Source organism: Tetrahymena thermophila, assembly GCF_000189635.1.
Source record: "Tetrahymena thermophila SB210 genomic scaffold scf_8255219, whole genome shotgun sequence".
Lineage (NCBI taxonomy): Eukaryota > Ciliophora > Oligohymenophorea > Hymenostomatida > Tetrahymenidae > Tetrahymena > Tetrahymena thermophila.
Genome location: NW_002476799.1, coordinates 1 through 1,254, shown reverse-complemented (window position 1 = coordinate 1,254; position 1,254 = coordinate 1). Strand labels below are relative to the sequence as shown.

At 22.1% G+C, this 1,254-nt stretch overlaps 1 protein-coding gene across 1 annotated transcript; it reads right to left on the bottom strand. All coding sequences in view use genetic code 6, as the record gives it.

Annotated features, from left to right (window-relative positions):
- Positions 1–226: 226 nt before the first annotated feature.
- Positions 227–885, bottom strand: TTHERM_002653312 (hypothetical protein; the record flags this gene model as incomplete). The annotated part of the gene is made up of 2 exons (XM_012795181.1): positions 227–347; positions 596–885. 2 exons carry the CDS (start codon positions 883–885, stop codon positions 227–229), a joined length of 411 nt encoding a protein of 136 aa, XP_012650635.1.
- Positions 886–1,254: the final 369 nt, after the last annotated feature.

Below are 1,254 nucleotides of genomic sequence, written 5' to 3'. Positions count from 1 at the left end.
ATTTAATTTGCCCTTTTTAAATATTGAAAAAAATATATATCATTAAATAATTAATTAGTAGGAAAAAATGAAGAAAAATATGAAATAATAAGATTAATTAATAATAATAAAACAAAAGTTGAAAATAAAAGGATGAGTAAAATTAACAAAGAAAGAACAAAAAAAAAAGCAAGCAAAATTAAAAAAGAGCTTTATTGTTTTAAATTAGTTTTTATAATTAAACATATCACAATCCAAAACAAATAAACTATTTTTACGGAAGATCAAGTGTCAAATTTGAGAGATTAATGCATTTAGCTAAACCAGAACCTAAGCCTGATGCACCTTCGTCACCAATTTAATTGTCACTTTTTAAATATTGAAAAAAATATATATCATTAAATAGTTAATTAGAAAGAAAAAATGAAGAAAAAATATGAAATAATAAGATTAATTAATTAATAATAAAAGCAAAAGTTGAAAATAAAAGGATGATTTAAATTAACAAAGAAAGAACAAAAAAAAAAGTAAGCAAAATAAAAAAAGAGCTTTATTGTTTTAAATTAGTTTTCATAATTAAAAATATCACAATCAAAAACACATAAACTGTTTTTACTCTAGATCAAGTGTCAAATTTGAGAGATTAATGCATTTAGCTAAACCAGAACCTAATTAAAAAAAAAAAATCTCATCCCCCTCCACCAGTAAATTTCTAAAATTGATGCTCTAAGGTAGTTGCAGTTTTCGTGAGGTCTCGTAAGGTCTCGTAAGGTCTTGTAAGGTCTCGTAAGATCTTGTAAGATGCTGTGAGATAGGTGTAGATATAGCCTCCCCCCCTAATAATTTTATTAACTTGGATTAAACAGATAAATACATACTATTCAAATCCAAAAACTGTGAGAACATCTTACTAAAAATATAATAAAAATACATATATTAATAATTAAATTTATATCTTAAGTTGTATTCTGAGTGCATTTATATGTGCGAGTATTTCTATTCTATTCTATTCTGCACCAATTTAATTGAAACTTTTTAAATATTGAAAAAAATAAATATCATTAAATAGTTAATTAGAAGGAAAAAATGAAGAAAAAATATGAAATAATAAGATTAATTAATTAATAATAATAGCAAAAGTTGAAAATAAAATGATGAGTTAAATTAACAAATAAAGAACAAAAAAAAAGCAAGCAAAATTAAAAAAGAGCTTTATTGTTTTAAATTAGTTTTCATAATTAAAAATATCACAATCAAAAACACATAAACTGTTTT